At 38.0% G+C, this 18,187-nt stretch overlaps 2 protein-coding genes across 3 annotated transcripts; both read left to right on the forward strand.

The window, feature by feature from the left end:
• The first annotated feature begins 358 nt into the window (after nucleotides 1-358).
• On the forward strand, nucleotides 359-11,622 carry LOC137962682 (probable sugar phosphate/phosphate translocator At1g06470). 2 transcript variants are annotated; one of them, XM_068809692.1, is made up of 13 exons: nucleotides 359-694; nucleotides 1,162-1,733; nucleotides 1,830-1,996; nucleotides 3,573-3,658; nucleotides 3,774-3,823; nucleotides 4,969-5,036; nucleotides 5,292-5,392; nucleotides 5,500-5,512; nucleotides 5,750-5,934; nucleotides 6,023-6,109; nucleotides 7,285-7,379; nucleotides 9,986-10,135; nucleotides 11,088-11,622. In XM_068809692.1, exons 2-12 carry the CDS (start codon nucleotides 1,210-1,212, stop codon nucleotides 10,104-10,106), a joined length of 1,497 nt encoding a protein of 498 aa, XP_068665793.1. In that variant the 5' UTR covers nucleotides 359-694; nucleotides 1,162-1,209; the 3' UTR covers nucleotides 10,107-10,135; nucleotides 11,088-11,622. The 2 variants fall into 2 exon arrangements, with proteins under 2 accessions (XP_068665793.1, XP_068665792.1); XM_068809691.1 differs by having other exon boundaries at nucleotides 359-1,733.
• A 689-nt stretch (nucleotides 11,623-12,311) lies between these two features.
• On the forward strand, nucleotides 12,312-17,761 carry LOC137962795 (ER lumen protein-retaining receptor A-like). Its single transcript, XM_068809867.1, has 6 exons — nucleotides 12,312-12,624; nucleotides 12,703-12,968; nucleotides 13,091-13,206; nucleotides 16,541-16,614; nucleotides 17,328-17,391; nucleotides 17,491-17,761. Exons 1-6 carry the CDS (start codon nucleotides 12,534-12,536, stop codon nucleotides 17,525-17,527), a joined length of 648 nt encoding a protein of 215 aa, XP_068665968.1. The 5' UTR covers nucleotides 12,312-12,533; the 3' UTR covers nucleotides 17,528-17,761.
• The last annotated feature ends 426 nt before the right edge of the window (nucleotides 17,762-18,187 follow it).

Genomic DNA, 18,187 nt, shown 5'->3' on the forward strand with positions numbered 1-18,187 from the left:
TTACGAATTATCACTACCCGTTTGGAAAGGTCCGAATATTTGTCCTGTGGTACCATTACTGAACGCCAATAGCCGCACTGGGACAAGGACCCTCCATTTTTGTACGTGGCGGTTCTCAAATCGGAGGATGTTGCGGATTATATATTAGTATTTTATCCGACAAGGAAAGGCGGCATTCCGGAACATGGATCCGTCTCACGCGTTCTTATTTAAGCAAGGCTGTTAATACAGTTACAAGAAGGCCCTCCACTATTTACCATATTTACGTAAAACTGGAGCCCTCGGGTCGACGAGTTCACAAATCCGTCCATCGGATCTCAAATTTTCAAGAGGAAATTCCGAGGCTGTGGCGTTGTTTCTCACGAGACGGAGTCGGACCAGTGGGACACCTTCGCCAAAATTCTTTTAGCACTCTACGACTCGTCGTGTTCGTAATGTACGCAGAAACAAAAAAGAGTTTTCTGCGCGTGGATTTCTGGAATTGGTAGTTGCGACTCTAAGCAATAACTGTACCGTACAGTTATCACACTAGCGCGAACGTCAAACAAGATTGGATCTAAAATCTAAATCTCTCTTGCTATTGCCAGATCAGCAGGAAGAAAAACGGGAAGATCCGGAGCAGAAGAGAAACAAGGATCCACGAGCTTCGATCGACTACCTTTGAGATCGTTGTTGAAAAGCTCAATAGCTTCAGGTTCGTCGGTTTTGCTGTTCACTTCCCTTAAGCTGCAGGATTCAATGCATTTAGGTTTAGTTGTTTGAGGATGAACTGACGAAGCGGGAAAGAAGACAATGTAAAGCTTGAGAGTGTCAATTTTTTTTTCGTGTTGCGAAGAGACTGATTTGAACGAGTTCGGGAGCAGAACTTCTGAATTATACGTTTCAGGATTTTTTTATTCTTCTGCGAATTCTAACTTCCAGGGATCGCGGCTGAATATTGGTGAAATAGGCCGGAATGTTATGTCTTACCTGTTTGTCTGAATATTGAGTATTATTTGATTATGTAACTGGACTGAGGGTATAGGGTGCTTGTTTCATCAGTCGTGTTACCTAGTTATTTCTTTTGAAGAGTTAGCATTTGGCACTATCATAAACACAGGACCGTTTGGTTATCGTGTTCCTCATCTGGGGAACGAGTGACTTCAAAATATCTTGTTGTAGGTTTGGGGTTCGAGTTGAAGATGGTTTTCCGTTAGAAGAGCGAAGGAGATGGTAGAGGATATTATACTAACAGAAAACGGGGGAAGCGTAGGTGTTAATGAAGTTGGTCTTGAAATCTGCGAGCCAGTTCTTCGTCGGGAGCCTTCTTTCTCACGCTGGTACGATGAAAATGGAAAAGAAGATAATCCTCCAGGTGGTTATGAGGAGAGCATAAAAGATTGCGACTTTGAGCTGCCGTTACTTCAGGAAAATTTTCCACCTTATACAAGTTTGGTTAGGGAGAAATATCAATCACATAAATCTCGGCAGGACAACATGCACCCAAATGGCGTTCATGCCATAGGCAGCTCACTGACACATTTTGAAGAAAACGGAAATGGGAAGAAATATGTTCCATTTGACATTGAGAATGTGACCAGTGACGAGGGACGCTTATTGGGTATCGCTAATGATACTGGACGAGGGAAACTTGAAACAGCACAGACTGCTCAAGATAGTATTTCTCTTGCCGCAGTGCTCAAGACATTGTGTTTAATATTGTTGTGGTACACTTCCAGCACGTGTTTGACACTGTGAGTATATCTTTTCCTCTCTACCCTAATTTTTTTATTGATATTCTGCATTTTCTATTTCTGCCAATGAGATACTCCCTCTTTTTCTATTTCTAGGTATAATAAGACGTTATTAGGTGAAAAAATTGGACATTTCCCTGCTCCAATGCTGATGAATACAGTACACTTCTCAATGCAAGCTGTTCTGTCCAAGATTATCATATTTTTCTCTCGGAGGCTGCAACCTCAAGTGGAAATGTCATGGAAGGATTACTTTCTGAGAGGTAAGTAGATCTTTTTTTGTGTTTATTATTCTTTTCGTTTGCTTGAAGATTTGTATATTATTCCACGAATTAGCTTGAATTCTTCTGTTATACTTTTAAAGGAGGAAAAAAGAGTCACACACATTTTAGTTTATGGATTTCATGAAAATCCACCTGGTTTTTTCCGAGGTTTGAGGAATATTAACTCCCTTCAATCTGTTATTTGATTCCTGATTCAAGTAATAAAAACATAAGACCATCACCTTTAAAAAAATATAAAAAGGAAAATCCAAAACATGCACTGATAACTTGAAAAAAGAAAATGATGAAAAATTTGGGAAGTTTGTATATATAGGTAAACCTAATCTGGTCTGCTGCAAGTGAAGTGCAGAGGCCTAGATTGGGTTTTTTATCTGTACTATTTTGCTTGATAAATTGAAAATTAACTTGGAAGTGATAAACAAGGTGAAATTTCGAAATCAGAAGTGCAAAAAAAATTGAGGTTCTTTGTTAAGCACCTAGCCAATACTACCCAAAAGACCGGCCTGTTAGGAGCGGAAGACATAGGTACTCAACCCAGGACCGTAACTGCCTAGCCCATACTAGGGTCGTGTTATGGGCCAACCCATACCAGTCCATAACACCACACCCCCCATCGCGAGCCGACGACCACGGCGGCACACCGACACTGACCCGACCCAAGGATTACACGAGGACCTATCAGTATTCACGTCTTTATGCGCGCTTAATCCAGCCTATGCGCCCACCGGGATATGAACTCGCGACCAAGCGCTAGCTCTGATACCAAATGTTAAGCACCTAGCCAATACTACCCAAAAGACCGGCCTGTTAGGAGCGGAAGACATAGGTACTCAACCCAGGACCATAACTGCCTAGCCCATACTAGGGTCGTGTTATGGGCCAACCCATACCAGTCCATAACATTCTTGTTATGGACCATGTTTAATTTTGCATACTGCTATCTGTTCATGGCAAATCAACACCTTATGGATGTCCCTGAGATTAATTGGAACTTAAGGCATTAGGAAGATTCAAACTGGCTGATTCACGGCTACATTCTGAGAGTCTCTCTTCTGCTCTAGTAGACTATAATGCTTGACGGTAGGGCTGTGACCATTCTAGCTGATCTCTCTGGAGTTTGTGCAGTTTAAGTGGGTACACTTAGAAACAGAAGCTTGGGTATTCTTTTTCCTTTTTTTTTTTTTTTTTCTGAATGATGTACTCTTCTTCCTTTTTGGAAGTCTTTGAGCTCTTGAATTCTGGATTCTGATCCAGTTGGTCATATCTCATGTTCTTATGCTTGCCTAACTTGTCCCAAGTGGTGGTGCTTATCTAGTTGATGTTTAATGACCACGAACTCTCTTCTTCTTCTTTTTGCAGATTTAATATACTTTTGCTTATTTTTTATAATCTTATAAAATATCTTATTCTCTGTCTGTTCATTGTTTTGCACAGTTGTGCCCTTTTTTTTTTCAATGACTAATGTTATTTTTGCTTACTTTCAGAAAATGTACTTTTTTCTTATTTTTATTGTCTAACCAAATAACTAATCCTCTGTCTGTCTTTGCTGGCACAGTTGTGCCAACTGCTATTGGAACTGCACTTGATATAAACCTGAGCAATGCCTCCCTAGTTTTCATTTCTGTTACATTTGCTACCATGGTTGGTGTCTCTCTTTGTGTTTATTGTACAATAGCCATTATGTCATGGAAGCAAATCTTTTTCTAGTAGGTTTTATAAGTCGAGCTAATTTCTTTCTTTCTTTCCATATCTGCAGTGCAAATCTGCTGCTCCAATATTTCTCCTCATGTTTGCTTTTGCATTCAAGTAAGCTTGTAATATAGCATTTGTCATGTTTGGTATGTAAATTATCATGCTTCTTTGAGTCACATTATCAATAGCAATTTTTTTCCATGCATTGTTCAGCTGCTTTGACATCATTACTGATAGTTGTAGTGATGCTTCAGTACCTTATCATGCTTATGGGAACTTTTACCATTTTAAAGCTGGAAGGGTCTTGGCCTGTATTTCTATATTGATGTTGATATTACCATTCAAAGAGAAGAACATTGATTTTACTATTTCCCTGATAAAATCAGTCTTTCTTCTACTTTTCCAATTTTATTTATTTACTTATTTTGCTTAGAAGCATGTTTTATATTTTTTAAATTAATCCCATTAGCAAACTGAGCATCAGATGTTTTGGTCTGGAGACTATTTTCATTCTAATTCTTGAGATTGGTCTGGACTAAACTTCGATTAAGTGGGAAATCATGTAAAGCTTGATTTCCATTTACCGGCTGAATTATCCAATCCTGTATGGATTCATGCTATAAAATGTTCCCACCACTAAGCAATGCTGGTTAGAGTTTTATGTATAGGACTGTAATATTATGCATTCTTATATTCTCCTGATTTTTGTATTTACAAACTATTTGCCTTAGCTGATTTCACCAATTTGGTTCCAATGTTTGCTTTCTAATTTTTGTAAACAAACACGTTACATCTCATCTTTCTTTTTGGAGCTAAGTTCTTGTGTGGTTGTCTCAGTATCAAATACTGTATCGAGACCCTCAAATCCAATACCTATCAGTTGACATGTGGTGTGTATCGGACTGTGTTTTTTTTGTCTCAGTCTAAAAGAATTTTTGGAAAAAATGAGATGCTTTGTACTGCGTATCTTTTTGCACCTTCAAAATCTGATATGTATTGGGTGATATACGATACATGTTACTGATACACCAACCCTTGGTTCAGTTTAAGCATAAAATAGTCAGTGAACTTCCCGAGGTTTCTAGTTTAAGTAAACTCTTAGCAACACTATCTTTTGTTTACATGTAAGCAATTGTTTACTACTCAGTAGTTTTGAGTTTTAAAATCACAATATCTCCTACTGTGCATCTTGTTCTATCATGCTGGATGAATTTTAGTTGACATATCTTTGTTACTGACGTTTCATTATATTTTGGAAGGTTGGAAAGCCCAAGCATCAAGCTTTTTGGTATCATAATTGTCATATCTATTGGAGTTCTATTAACAGGTATTGTACTTGTTTACTTTTTCTTCTTTTAGTGGTCACTAAAAATGGAACTTGTATGAAACTTACTAGTTTCACACTCTAGCTGATTGTTCCTGAGTTCTATCCCTCTGGGCATACTATTATGGAAGTGTTAGAAGCCATGCTCAGTTAAATCTGAAGTGGAAAGTGATGTTTGTAACACTTTTGAACTATCTTTGCCGTTTCCCTCTTCTTCGGCTTAAGCTGTTGCTTGACCCATTTACATATGTTCTACAGTTGCAAAGGAGGCAGAGTTTGAGTTATGGGGTTTCATTTTTGTTATGCTGGCTGCTGTAATGTCAGGTTTTCGGTGGTCCATGACTCAGATTCTTTTGCAGGTAAGACAGTTAAGTGGTTCCCTAACTTCTTTACTTTCCCTTCCCTCATTTGGAACCTGACATTGTCTTCTGATGGTGTTCATTGATATCCTGACTTTGGGATGAAGAAAGAGACATATGGTAAGCTGCTGACTTTAAATCTCTTAGTTGGCAGGGTAGATCATGGAATTTCAATTGTGTATCTATGCATGTCTCTATATGTTTTTTTTAAGAGAAGGTGTGAATTTATGCATGTCTCTATATGTGCATGAAGGAAAACTATAAACGTTATTAAGATTTTTAGATCATTATCTCTAATTTAAAAGAAGAAAAGAGAACAATGGCAAGCAGGTTATTATTTTTTTTTGGATTTTTCAGGAATAAAACATCCTATTACTCTGATGAGCTACGTTACACCAATAATGGCCTTGACAACGGCATTATTTTCTCTTTTGATGGATCCCTGGCACAAGTTTAAGGGAAGTCACTACTTCAATAGTTCATGGCACGTCTTTCAGAGCTGCTTGCTGATGGTTATTGGTGGTTCTTTGGCATTTTTAATGGTAAGAACAAGCCACACACTACTTGATTTTCTGATGCATTTATTGAGGAATTTGTCCACTCAATGATTGTCTACTCTATGTTTTGCAGGTTTTAACTGAATATATTCTTGTCTCAGAAACAAGTGCAGTTACTGTAACTATAGCAGGTGTTGTAAAAGAGGCGGTAACTATCTTGGTATGGTTCGAAACTTCAAACTTCTTTATGGTTATATTTGCTGAAAGGTTGAGATGCAGTACTGCTGCACATTTAACATTAGCTGAATTCTGTTTGATAATTGTACATGTTGTTTCATTGATGATGTCTCTAACAACTTTTTAAGATTATGAAGCTCTATCATTCTCTTAAAACACTCTTATTTGAATAAAAAACCGGACTTTAATTATGTCAATTTCTATAGTTCCTAAAGTTTCACTTGTTTTGAATTTTTTTGACTATAACTTTGTTGTTAGAAATTCTATGCGACCTTAAGTAAATGAAAGTTTAACAGTTATTGGTTCATAACAATGTCTAAAATAAAGTTTACCTTGAATATTTGCATTATAGCTAAACACAAAGAACTGATGGATATCTAAGAACTTTTCAAAAGATATTGTTAAAGTGGCAGAGTATGATTCATTTGGAATGAAATATTTATTTCCTAAATTTTGATGATGCGGTCTTCTAGTACCTTTGCTCAGAACAGGACAAATTGAAATTTTGTTTTTTGTGCTCAGATCTGGAATATCAGAATTTTTGCTCAGTCTTACTATTCTTCTTGTTGTTCAATTTTATTTAATGACAAACATGAGTCTGAAATTGGTTAAACTAATTCCATAATCTCTGGTGGTCATTTTTGGCATGATCATCTGCTTAGCTATCATTATGGATCATTGGCCTTTTTTTGCCTGAAGTTCTCCTAGACTTGTTTTAAGTAACCACTGTTATGCTTGTATTCTGTGTTGCACATTGTCGGCTTGGAAAAATGGATTTGCATTTTGGAAAAGAGCATGAGAAGTGTCATTGGTTCAAAACTTCAAGTACTTCTGAGATTCTTCAACAAAAAAAAAAGTGTGTGCCTTCAGTTAGCTCTTGATTTGCTTCTCGGGTGATTGATGGAATGGGATCTCCATATTGTTTTTGTTGTATATTATCTTTGTTTGTTCCATGGAAATTTAATGCCCAATTCTCTTATCTGCTTTGGGTGAAACATCTTAAATTCTTTATGTGCAGCTGAACTTCATTATTTTTTTTCTTAGTCATACCTTATGCAAAAACTTGGGAGATTAGAGAAGGGTTTGTGGAGTTAATGATTAGATCTAGTTACTGTACAGGACTTACTTCAATCATTTAACATTTAAATGCTTCTCCAGGTAGCCGTGTTTTACTTTCATGATCAGTTTACTGTGTTGAAAGGAATTGGGCTCTTCACAATAATGGTCGGAGTGAGTTTATTCAACTGGTACAAGTAAGTCGGTGGATCTTCACTATTTCATTTTGGTCAATTTTCAATAGTCAGTATGTTATTTGTAAAATCCATGGAAAATTGATGAACTGGGAAAGCGGGTTTGAGTTTATCACAGGGAGTCGTTTTGAGAATCAGACAGTATCATTAGGTCAAGTAAGATCTTTACAGAAAATGTTTTTGGTAAGATAATGCTGCATTCCGTATTATTCTTGCAGCTTCCTTGTGTTAGAAAAAAAGTAGTTTTCCATTATCTGATATGAATGCAGGGGTCACTGAAATTTTTTCAGTTCGTTTGTGCACGTTTGACATATTAATTCAGCCGACTATGACAAATAGTCTATATCTTATGGTAACAGTATCATCATTTCTAAAAATTTCTAGAGTTTCTAAAATTGTTTAATTCTGCTTTCACTATTATTCTTTTTCTTGAAGAACTTCTGCTACATGGTTTCCAAAGGTATTCAAGTTGGGTCCAGGCCTATAACAAAAAACCCATCAAAGGTAGGTTATTTCCAATCAATAATTGCAAGATTTTCTAAAATCTTAACCTATGTGGGATAATTCCCACTAACATTCCCCCCCATGTTCAGGCCTAAACAAACAGAGTATGGGCCTGAAATGTGGATGACATAAATGGGGAACAAATTTATATGGGGCAAAACAAGGTTCAATGGAACAAACACCTAATTTGATGCCTTGTTAAAGCTGGTTCCAAGCCCATCCAAAAATGACTAGTCAAAATTAAGAGGTGTTTTCAAATCAGTAACCATGGAATTTTTCTAAACTTTAACCTATGTGGGATTATTTCCACTAACACAGATTTTTTTGGCTTTTAAAGCATGAAACTGTAACTTCTATTGCAATTTTTAAATTTATTTTGATGAAATTGAAGATATTTGTAATGAACTGACCTTATCTTGACTGTACACCCTAGTGTGAGCCAACAACATGACAACCACTTTGGCAAGGGAAGGAGTCTCCTGGAAACATCTCATCTCTGGCACTTCCTTCCCCATTTAGTCTTTCCTTTTACTATTTTGGAGCTTTCTTTTATTTGCATTTAATAGCTTGCTTGTACTTCCTCCCTCGATAGCTTCTTTCCTAATGAATCCTCTCTTCTCATTGTCATTAAAAAATAAAAAAATTCTACGTCAATTTTTAATATCAGTCCTGGTTTCCACATTTTACTTTTGCAAACTATACTCTTTGAGCGCATGTACTATGCTATAACTCTTATATCTGTATTCCTAATCAATGCAATTGGTATTCAAATTTTCTTTTCTTTTTTGTAATGCTATATTTGTCCATGAAATTCGTTTTTTTATTTCTTTCTTCCTTTTCTGGTTCATATCATCACACCCATGATCTCCCAACTGCTTAGGTGATAAATTAACCAGGGAAGGGCCCGACTCACTACTTTCGTTGTGCTTGGTCCTCCCACTTCTCCCAATCCCAATCTTATATCTTTGCCCTCTCAGTTGCTCGCCGATTAAGCCTTGGTTTTCTTAATATTAAAATCTCAGTTATTTCTAACATAAATTCACATAATTTCTTACCTATTTTTGAAAAGGATTTTGTATCTCTAGCATTGTTGTAAAAACCAACCTTTTTGAGGTGACCAGGTCTGGCTCAATCTAGTACAACTGGTTTTGACCACCAGTTGACTGGGATGATGTCATAATGATATAAAGCTTAAAAAAAAGGTAAAAAGGTTCATTGAGGGAAGAAGCATCTTCCCCTGATCTCATTTTACGGAGGGGGAGGGCGGCAAAACCCCTTCCCCTCTGCATTTTGCACGATTGGGGAGGGAGTCATTACCCTCCCCTGGCCCTCCTCTCTTATGGTGGCACAGGGGAGGAGGCCCCGTCTGCCATCTCTGGTGATGCTGAACCACCCTTCTCCACTGAACCTTTGTGACCCCATAGGGTCGTGCGGAGGAAATTTTCCCCATGCAACAGCTCGTATGGTGACCCAACTACCCAGCCAGGGCACCTGGCACAGTGGTTGAACTAGCAAACTTGTCTGGGTCAGCCAGGTTTCTTCCTATTGCCGGATCTTACAGACCTGAAACATGGACAAGGGACGGGATCCAGTTGAATCCGGTTAAACCTGGCTCACCCAGCTGGTCTGGTTGTACCTACACCCAGCCGGTCTAGTTGAGACCGATTCAACTGGCCGGTCCAGTCTGGCTTTTATAACAATGATATCTAGCATTCATTGTTCTATTTATTGAAGTCTTCTAGAAACTAATGTTTTTTTAAAAATTTGCATTATAAGTTATTGCACAATTTAATTCAAATCTTTTAGAAAGTAATTGGTTAGACACAAGTACTAGAAGATAGAAAAAAAGATGGTGGAACCTTAAAGAGTATAATGAAAGTGGGGACAGTGGTTGCTTTACCTTATCATTTGTCTAAGCTAATAGCTCTTTGTTTTGTTCGTCTACTTTCTTACTGACTGTGTTGAGGCATTAGTTGCTTTACTCATCATTGTCTAAGCTAATCACTTCTGAGTCCTATTTTTCAATTTTCTAACTGCATAACTTGAAGCATTAGTTGTTGGAGTGAACTTGTCTAACGTTTCTGTATGATATTCTGTTATTTCAGATATCTGAAGTTGCAGAAAAGTGTGTCAGATGGAAACAACCAGGAAAGTATGTCACTTACCACTGGGACTGGAAAGTATGTCATCCTCGAGGACATTGAAGATCAGGATGATGGCATTTGATTACTTAAGAAGTTTCCATCAACTAAAAGGTACATACCTTGCATTAAAAAAAATATGTACCACTAAATAGTTTGGATCTTAAGGTAGTATATAAGTGTCTCTGTTCCAGGGGCTCCCATTTTTCCCTGCGCTACTATCAGTTTTTTCTGTATGGAAATGTTAATGTGATTTTGCAAATGTCTGCTGCAGTCAGATTCTTCCTGAAAAGTGCCAATTTTTTTTTGTTAATCTTGAACTTTTTCTCCATTCCATGGGACTGGAGGAGGAAACAGCTCTAATATAAATCAGTTACAAGCTGTATTTCTGGTATTATAGCTACAAACTTCTTAACTTTGATAATTTGGTTCCCCTGGGATGTAAGAGGACAATTTATGTTAAATTAATCTAGTAGAAAGACCAAATAGAACCACAAGAGAAATTGGTGGTTTTCTTACATAAGCCTGTCAGCAAATTTAGGCTCTTGCACTTCGTCTCTTTTTATTTTTTAGCTTAAAAAGGCGAGGATATGTTACCTACGCAGCTTTCCTGGGCAGCCACCGCTTGGTAGTAACTGATATGCTATGCTTAATTTTAATTTCTTATCATTGTATAGTTTCATTAAAACAATTCGTGTATATCTGCAATTTTTGTACTACAAGTTATAGATGCACACTTTTGCGACTTCACCCTAATGATCAGTGTGATAATGTGGCACATCTTACATTTGTTTATTGCTAGAGATGACACTTTTGTTTGACATTAATGCAGTCAAATGTTTGAAATGACCAACATTTTAAAGTATTGAGACCATATTCGGCAACTATGCCAGCTATCATATATGAGTTTAGCATGAATTGATGTGCCAAAGACAAGTTTGTGTATAGTTGCTGAAAGTAAAATCTATAATATGAAGAATGCATCTGTACCAGCTAAAATATAAGCTTCTCTGCTTCACTGTTAATTATTTTCTGATGCTAATCCTTTCATAAAATGGTTATGCAGGTAGTCATTATCAAGTTCTCTACCTTGGGTGACCCCAAGGATGACCATAGTTACTCGGGAATGTGGTCTAAGTTTGAATGCAAATAACTTTCAAAGAAAGGACGAAGAGTCCACTTCAGAATACTGAGAAGGCCTGCTCACATGCTTGAGAATCGGTGACAATTCTTTTGTTTTGTCTCTCCTCTATCAAAATTCTTTTTACTCAAGGTGAGATCTTCGATGTGGATGTTGAAGCCTGTGACAAATTGTTTGGTGAAGAAAAGTCTTATCCAACTCGTAGATTTCATACAAGCTTCAGATCCAGTGCCATTTCAGGTTCTTGGTATAGATGGTTCAAAACCGCTCCCTTTTGGGTTTTCTAATGTAGTCTATCATTTTATAGTTATTTTATGTTTTTTTCCATAATCAGGAAGTCAATATATATGAGATGTACAGGCATGTCAGCTTTCTGTAACGGACTGGGATATTTTTAGTCCTTGACTCCGATTTTTCTTATTTTTATATTATTAAGTAGCCTACATTCAAGAGGTTTTCATTCTGGTAAAGACTGAGGCATATGTGTCGAGTGTCTTCGCTAGTGCGTTGTCTGCTCGTGATACGTGATAAGGACAGCTATATCACACCAAATGCTCAATGGGCAGTTCCTCACAACGTGCTTAAGTGTTAACTGTAGCTGAACTTTAAGTAGCTATTTGTGGGTATCTTAATAGTCTTTCACTGGCAAATCTCAATTGAGAGTGACCTTTAATTATTTGTCCACAAGAGTAACAGCGTAAAAGAATTGCTTGGGAAACATATATAGAGTTGCTGAACTTTAAGCAAGATTATTAGTTTGAATCCCTGAAGGAAGGGTGTTATGAAAAGGATAAATCCAGCGCGGAGCATCTCAGCTATCTGAAATAGGGTGAATCATGAGTGAAAATTTGAAAGGTTGTTACTCTTAAAGAAATAGAAAAAGAATAGTATCATGGGTTACATACTACAAGATGCTCGACAAGTCGCACTTGACATTTAGTTGCAGACTAGCAGTAATCCAGTGATGACATATTGTCGCCCCAGTAATGTGTCTGAAGGAGAGGTGGGAATCGGACCCAAGTAGTGTAAGGTGACAGAAAATTAACTTTGGAATGTCTCAAAGAGAACTCACTTTTGGAAATACAACAAAATCACTAGTTGGATGTTGGATCAAGTTGACAGGCAGTTGCTCGCGACTCCTGCGGTACTTGTTTCCTGGAAGCCAAATGGTATCTCCTTGCCTTGCCACGTCAACACCAGACGCCCGTTTCCTCTGGAAAAGGGCCATGCCCACAGGGTCTTCCCTTCCTCCCGTCTTTCCCACGAAATCTAACATCCAGAGCATGCCGAATAAAAGTTAAAGGGCACGCGAAAGTGAAGAAGAGGAGAAGAAAGAGAGCAGCTACTGCATCTCCAATTCATCACTGAACCATGAATATCTTTCGTTTCACCGGCGACATGACTCATTTGCTCAGCATTTTAGTCCTTCTCTTGAAAATCTATGCCACGAAATCGTGTTCAGGTACTCCATTTCCCCTTTCTCTCCTCCCACTAATCTGGATTGTCGTGCTTGATCTCGTTCCCCCTATTTTTGTGTCAGGGATTTCTCTTAAGACGCAGGAACTATACGTGCTGGTTTTCTTAACTCGCTATATGGATCTATTCACGAGTTTCTTGTCAGCCTACAACACGGTGATGAAGCTGGTATTTATTGGATCCTCAGTCGCCATTGTCTGCCTTATGAGGTTTCACCCTCTCATTCGGCGGTCGTATGACAAGGACCAGGATAACTTTCCTCACTATTTACTTGTCCTCGGAAGCTTTGTCCTGGCTCTTCTTGTCCACGAGTGGTTTTCATTTCTAGAGGTGATTTCTCTTTCCTGTTTTTTATTTCTTCTACCCTGCAAAATTTTACTTTAGTTGATAGAGCCTCACGACACGAGGTAGACGCATAATTAGAGAGCACATTACGTCTTGTCCTGTAACAGGTCCTGTGGGCATTTTCTATATACTTGGAGGCGGTGACGATACTCCCTCAGTTACTCTTGCTCCAGAGAAGTGGAAATGTGGACAATCTGACTGTGCATTATGTTTTCTTTCTTGGGTATGTGATCGTGAAACCGATTTCATTATTCGTATCTGATTAGGCCCGTCATTTTCTGCCTTAATATTAATTGCCGTAACTGTAGAGTATGCTCGATCTTGGGCTTCGGGGGGCCCTAGATTTTAATAAGGATGTATACTTCTGGTCTCGCGAGGCCACTTAATTGAATTAATAAGAGGCGTTATCACCCAAATTTTTTCCTGCCAACAATCTCAGAGAAACATCTGATGGTGGTAATCCGACATGAACAACCGTGAGGTTCCTTATTGGTTGGTTCAATGTCATGTAGCATGGAGATGAGCAAGTGAACTGAAGAACTTCTTAACTGGAAGATAAGAAGGAAGGTTAAAGGGCTTCTGGTTGAATGGAGTTTGCCCTGGTTTAATGAAGCCTACAGATTCAAGAAAAACACTGCCAGGCTTCACAGGAAGTGATAAACAAGAGCATATGACCCATCAATGAAAGGGCCCTCTTAGTGAGTACTGGAGGGTACCGGCTATATCCATGATACTAGTAGTTCATTGTTTATACAATATTATCCTTTAAAACTCTCATTCTTATATCTTGCTGGATAACACATTCAATGATGGAGAGACTTCTATCATAGTTGAGCCCAGCTAATAGATAAGTGAACCTGCATCTATATACTGTGTTTGGGTTATTTGGCTAACTGCCGAAAAAGATTTTTTGTTCTCATACTCCCAACCTTTTGAGGAATAAAGTTCCATAGATGGAAAGGGCCCACCGAGTTACCAGTATAGTTTCATTTGGTTGCACTAACAGGAAACAGGGGCACTTACTATCCAGAACTAACATCAGTAGGCTACAATGATTTTAGCTCTCATCCTCCGAACTATGTGAGGAATAAAAGTTTCATGAATGGAAGTGGTCACCAAGTTACTGGTATAGTTTCCTTTGGTTGCACTAACTGGAAAAACGGGCACCTGTAATTCGGAACTACCATTAGTAGGATATTCATTCTCGATGGCTGTAAGCATGGTTCTATTTAACCATATTCAGTAATGCAGTTGAAGGAGCGTCCTTAAAAGTGCAGTTGAAGTTTCTAATTGGAAATGCTAGGTATACAATGTAAAGTTCTATTGCATAATTTATGAGAGAATACATTTCATTGACTGGGAGTGGACTTTCTCCAGTCCAGTTAGGTTGTTGTTTTGACTATGTTTGTAAGTTAGCTAGATGTGATTACTTGGGTGGATCATCCCACAGTTAGCAAACTCACTTGTGCCTCACTTTTTGAGTCTTTGCGCATCTGGTTGACTTTTTAAGATTAAATTTTTGAGAGGTGTAAAAGGAAAAAGAAAAAGGAAAGTGGAGATGCATGAAGATTTCATGGCTAAGTCGAAGCTCCACTTCACATGCTTGTGTTTCTTTTGGTTGTGACAGAGATAAACAGGATTTTTATGATTGTGTTGATCACTAGAAATGAGGTAAAGATATGACCACTATAAAGTAGGTGGGCATATCTGTTGCAAAGATGATGAAGACATTAGTTTTTACATCCTTCATAAAAAAAAAAAGTTGATGAAGAAATTTCAAGATGCGAGAAGATTTAGAGATCAGTTGATGATGATTGACAAGCTAGTACTAGTGTACAAACCGGCCTATGAATTGGTGATTGGTGACGTATAAAGGGATTTGGTCTGTGAAGCTGGGCGAGTATTAGCAACAAAAGAAAGTTACAAGATTTTAAGTAATGTGAGGTCCTATCTTTGATCTCTACTCATGAACTTGGTTAGAGCCCTGAATGACTTGACGGGTGAATTGCAACATCCATTGGTTGACTAGCTTCAGTTTTACAATTAGGCTCCACTTGATGTTTGACAAGGAAATTTGGTCTTGTATTGCAGCAGCAGCTCCAAAGATGATGGCAAACTAGTGCCAAAGATGATAGATAGCTTGTTGCTACTTTTACTGTAGAATTTCGATAGGGCTTTAGGATATAACTCGAAGTTTGAGGCATTGAGAGGGATGACGAAATTGTGGGCAGAGTGTTTGCTTGGTGCAAGCTTCAAGGGAATTTGACAAAGTTGCGGCAGGATTTCTACTTGTTGCAACCTCTTAGTGGATTTTAGCAGAGTCTATGATATGGAGTTCCAACAAGTTTCTCTAGCATTTTCTCTACTCCAAAAGCTCTCCTCTCTCCCCTAAAAATCCTCTGTAAGATTATCAGAGGCCTTTATTTATAGTGTGCTGGGAGTAGTTTAACCACCCAACCTTTGTCTCTCCTTTATCTTCTTCCTCTCCCCTTGACTAGCTACACTGACATTGAAAGCACACTGGGCATGAGACGTTTTCCTTTTCCTATGAGATCATGACACCTCACTTTATTCACTTTGAAATAGTGCCATCTCTTTCCTTTAGGTGGAGCATCCCTGTGATGCAATGTTTCATTGATGTACCACCTCCTTTTCTTATGTGGGGCTATCTTGCAAAGTCATATCTCAACTAATGTGCTACCTCATTTGATTATGTAGCTCTTGGGTAGCCTTCTCATCATATTTGATTTCAATGGTGGTCCATATGATCGGTTGCATCTTGATGGTCGATTGAGCTTTGATCTCAATAATTGATGTAAATCTTGGCAAGAAATTTGACTTTGATGTTTGACCACCTTTTTGACAAAATCTCTATATTTTGGCCGTCAAGAATTTTGATTTTAGCTATTGGTCTACTGGTGATGTGGTTGTTGACGATCTGAATGGTCAATCAGGGTTCTAGCTTTGGTGATCAAATTCTTATGTCTAGTGATGACTGTAGAATTGGTAGAACTGGGTTGAATCCAATGCATGATGCCATTGCAATTATTGATTACAATTTCATGCGCACTTATTTCCTTTAGAACTGCTTTCCCATTTCTCACAGATTGTGAATGACATTGCCTTAAGGCATGACATGTTTGAGTAATATACTTGTGACTTTTTGAGGTGTGACTTTTTTATGGAGGAAGCATAGCCACATGACCTAAAAATTATGGCTTGTTGCAGAATAAGATTTACTGCCTGATGCACTGCTTTTCTCTCAAATAATTAAGTTGGTAATTCTAACTTTTAGGCTGCATCAGGTCAATTTCTTGATCATATTCTCCATACCACTCTCGTGAGTTTATGTAGATGAACTCAATGATAGAGCATGGAGCTAGGATACCATGCTCCAGTATATTAAGACCATTTCTGTTTCTATGATTCCCAGAGACATTAACTTCCTTATAGACTTACAATGGGGAGATTTATTAATGTTGACTATGATTTCATGTTTTGCTTTATATTTTCAAGTTGCATTTTAAATGTTACTGAACCATGCTTTCTTTTTACAGGGCATACCGTGGATTTTATATCCTTAATTGGATTTATCGCTTTTTTTCTGAACATCACTACTTCAGAAGGATAAGTAAGTTAATGATGGCCCATGTCTGCTTATTTGTTACATCCATTTCTTACTGTATCAGCACAGATTATCTTATTCTACTTGATAAATTGTGCTCCATAGCAAAGTCTGTGACATTAGGGAATGAGATTTTTCTTTGAAAAACGCCTTCCTCAGTGGACGGCTATGAACTATCCCCTATGGGAGTAACCAGATAGTTCCTCAAACCACCAAAATAGGAGTCTGAAATGCTGGGAAATGCATTGGGCAGCATTTCTTGTGTTGTGTCCGATGACTGGCGATCTTACTGATGATAGGTCCTTACCAAAAGATTGAAAAAATGCATATTTTCGGGCTTTTAAACAATTTCACCCTCTGAAAAATGCCTGTCTTTGTGCACTACCACCCCCCATTGGGACTTGTGAGTAACAAAGGCAGTTCCCTCAAGCCACCAAAAGAGGTGCTTGAACTGCTGCGTAGTGGCAAAATTGCAAGCTGCCAACGATAAAGAGGACAAATAACGAAGATTGGGTTACCAGTAACCGGTGACGTGCTATGACCTGGGAAACAACCCTGCATCGATGTTCTCTTTTTAGAAAAAAATTACAAACACGTTAAACAAGTATTTTTTACATATGCCACTATCCTGTGTAATACATGGTTCCATATGAATTTTCTTTGCATAGAGTGATTTCTATTTTATGAAAAGTTTGACTAGTTTTCTTTCCTTCTCCCAGCTTGGTTTTCTGGTCTGGTGCAGACAGCTTTATATGGAGATTTCTTCTATTACTATTTCATAAGGTGAAAATAACGTTTATTTCTGTTTCTCAGGGCAGTTGTTTATCAAGAGAGAAGGACGCAGTAAACTTTGCTAATTCATTTTTGATTTATATTTTGCAGCTGGAAAAATAGTGAAAAGCTTCAACTACCAGCTTGAGCCACTAGGCACCTGTGACTAACAAATGCCATAGTTGCACAGAACAACCTAATAGCAATTTGGAGATTCAGTGGCATTCTGTAACCTTTTGTGGATGCCTCAGTTTGTACAGGAAAATAATGGTGGTCTGCTGTATACATTTTTTCCCCCTTTTTTGACAGTCTCATGCAAAGGCATGATGCCTGTAAAAATGTGTTGCCGTCCCCGGAGTGATTATGCAGCGTCCCCTTTGAACTTCTGGGCATCACACAAAACTGAAGTACTTTGCGCGGACCATACTCAAAAAAGTATTTAAAAATATTGGAGACATACCCGTTGTAATGTTAGCGGTTGTTTGGAGTGGAGAATTTACTCCATAAGTACATTATAATACTAATCGGGTTAGACGGGACTCAACCATTGGATGGATTGGATCCAATTGGGTTAGCTGTTTAATTTTCTGTATTATATTATTTTATCAAAGTTGGAAATAAATCAGTTTTAGGTTCGTTGGTCACATTTTTTATGTAAATACTTAGGTCCTGGTTTTGAATCCTCTCTCTAGTAAATTTTTTTTAATCATTTTCACATTCGGACGTACTATGTATGACCAGCCCAATCGGCAACGATAAAATAATCCAGTACAAAATGAACCAACAATTTCCGTAGAACATGGAGAGC

Source organism: Aristolochia californica, unplaced genomic scaffold (genome assembly GCF_029961685.1).
Source record: "Aristolochia californica isolate CCGP_79_NKW_82.1479 unplaced genomic scaffold, dmAriCali1.0.hap1 SCAF_4, whole genome shotgun sequence".
Taxonomy (NCBI): domain Eukaryota; kingdom Viridiplantae; phylum Streptophyta; class Magnoliopsida; order Piperales; family Aristolochiaceae; genus Aristolochia; species Aristolochia californica.

Coding starts and splice junctions, on each gene's coding strand:
- LOC137962682 (XM_068809691.1), top strand. CDS start 1,210: ATGGTAGAGGATATTATACTAACAGAAAACGGGGGAAGCGTAGGTGTT. Junction 3,659..3,773: donor CTGTTACATTTGCTACCATG/GTTGGTGTCTCT, acceptor CCATATCTGCAG/TGCAAATCTGCTGCTCCAAT. Junction 5,037..5,291: donor TATTGGAGTTCTATTAACAG/GTATTGTACTTG, acceptor TATGTTCTACAG/TTGCAAAGGAGGCAGAGTTT.
- LOC137962795 (XM_068809867.1), top strand. CDS start 12,534: ATGAATATCTTTCGTTTCACCGGCGACATGACTCATTTGCTCAGCATT. Junction 12,969..13,090: donor AGTGGTTTTCATTTCTAGAG/GTGATTTCTCTT, acceptor GTCCTGTAACAG/GTCCTGTGGGCATTTTCTAT. Junction 17,392..17,490: donor TTCTATTACTATTTCATAAG/GTGAAAATAACG, acceptor TATATTTTGCAG/CTGGAAAAATAGTGAAAAGC.